Source organism: Seriola lalandi, unplaced genomic scaffold (assembly GCF_002814215.2).
Source record: "Seriola lalandi dorsalis isolate HSWRI2012SDOR001 ecotype SW California unplaced genomic scaffold, Sedor1 jcf7180002039680, whole genome shotgun sequence".
Classification (NCBI taxonomy): Eukaryota; Metazoa; Chordata; class Actinopteri; order Carangiformes; family Carangidae; genus Seriola; species Seriola lalandi.
In genome coordinates, this window is record NW_019510253.1 from 1 (window position 1) to 2,080 (window position 2,080).

Consider the following 2,080-nt stretch of genomic DNA (forward strand, 5'->3'; position numbering starts at 1 on the left):
CTTTGGTTTACCCGGATACAAGCGCAGCGCACGGACTGGGACAACGCGGTGACGTAATTGAAGTCATTGACTAAGTGAATGATTTGCGGCTGTGTAATCTATTTGAACAACACGGCGGCGTCTACCAGCAGTACGACGGAGCGTGTGGAGCAACACGTGGCAAAAAAGGCTCGCACGCGGTCCACCAAAGTTTGGGAATACTTTAATCTTGACACCAACAGTGCGGTAGTCTGCAGACTCTGCAAAGTGCATCTGGCATATCTCTCTAGCACGACAGCCATGCACGAGCACATAAAGAGGAAACACCCTGGTGCAGCGAGTCAAGATGTTGGACGGGGCAAATTGTTATATTAAATGACTATCTGGAAAATAATTGCAATAAAATTACTGTTAGGTTAATAAAAAAATAATCGTTAGATTAGTCGAATAATTGAAAAAATAATCGCTAGATTAATCGTTTAAAAAATAATCGTTTGGGACAGCCCTACACATGAGAGGAGATTCATTGTCATGTCTACCTCCACCTAAGTATTATTAAGGGAAACATTTCTATCACTGTGTTTTTTCTCCCCTTTTTTTGATAAGTCCATTCACTCTTGCCACTAAGTGGCAGTAATGTGTCACACATTTGGGGTTCCTGCGGCTCTGAATCACAAATGAGAACAAAGCAGTGTTATCTTTTTGATGTGGACTTTAATGAATGTGCCTATAACTTCCTGGTATTAGTAAGACTGCATTGTCTGCTGCCATGCTTTATCTTTTGAATCACCTCATATGAAACTATTTGAATCCCATGTTCTCCAGCTCCATTTTTAGTATCAGTGAACCATATAGTGAATTCAAGGCCATACATATTTTAAGTAGTATTTTATAAAATGTATGAAAAATGCATTCAGACTTTATACTTTGCAGGATAAATATTTTGTCTCATCATACTCCCTCACTGAGGACTGTCATTGGTCTGACAAAAATATGTTAATCCTCCCTCAACAGATTTCCATGGAGAATGACTACTTGGGCCCAAGGCGGATCGAAGGTCTAAAAAAGGAGGACTCTGACTGGCAGAAGAAAGCTCAGGAGGCGGTCCTCAACATCCAAGAGTTTACTGTAAAATACTTTGAGATCACTGCCAGAGCCCAGAAAGGTACAATAGGCCATCAGTGTCACTGCCAATGTCAAGTCAATAAAGCAGCAAAGGAATGACTTTGAATAATTACACACACACACACACACACACACACACACACACACACACACACACACACACATAGTGGTAGCATTGGCCTGCTATTGACCTGTGTGTGGTTTGGAGCGCCAGGGGGTAATGTGATTTAGTATTAATGAGGCAGTGTAGACAGCCGCGCTTTGACAGGGACAGGAGGAAACAAGGACAACCTATTGATCAAACAGCTTTGCCAGCACATTCTCTCTGAGCAGGGTTACTCCACAATGTGCCCTTGCTTATCCCAGTTCTTCTCCAACACTGATTTGTCCATTTGTTATCTGACACTTATTAGATCAAAAATCACATAAATGAGTGACTTCAAGTGCAGACCAGAGAGAAGGAAGTTGTAATGTGCAAATGTGGCCAACAGATGTCTCTCTCTACATTGTGGTAATAGACCTTTACTCCTGTGAGACTTAAGGCATCACATTAAATGAATTAAAGGCCGACATGCCCACTCACTGTACCAGAGGAGAAAGTAGTTTGTGTTCGTGACTCACTCGCACGTGAGAATATGTCACGTTTAACATTCTGTGTGTGGTGTGTGTGCGTGCGCGCATGTGTGTGTGTGTGTAGGGGTGTATGAGCGTATGAAGGTGGACCAGCGTAAGTTTGGTAAATCTTCATGGACAGCAGCGGTGGAGCGCATGGAGAGGCTGCGCTACTCTGTTGCCAAGGAAACCCTACAGCTCCAGAGAGCCAGGGAGATCTGTCTGGAGCAGAGGAAACACACACTTCGGGATGAGGTGCGGTAGTGACACTCAACAGCATACAAAACACATATGAACAGAAAGTAAACACACTCGCAGACAGTTGTCCTATGTCCCGTCCTCTCAGATGCAGAGTCTGTGCAGC

The 2,080-nt window shown here is 43.5% G+C and overlaps 1 protein-coding gene across 1 annotated transcript; it reads left to right on the forward strand.

Moving 5' to 3' along the window:
• The first annotated feature begins 997 nt into the window (after positions 1-997).
• On the forward strand, positions 998-2,074 carry LOC111648448 (junction-mediating and -regulatory protein-like). The gene is made up of 2 exons (XM_087170212.1): positions 998-1,144; positions 1,802-2,074. The coding sequence occupies exons 1-2, from the start codon at positions 1,000-1,002 to the stop codon at positions 1,978-1,980; spliced, it is 324 nt and encodes a 107-aa protein (XP_087026338.1). The 5' UTR covers positions 998-999; the 3' UTR covers positions 1,981-2,074.
• The last annotated feature ends 6 nt before the right edge of the window (positions 2,075-2,080 follow it).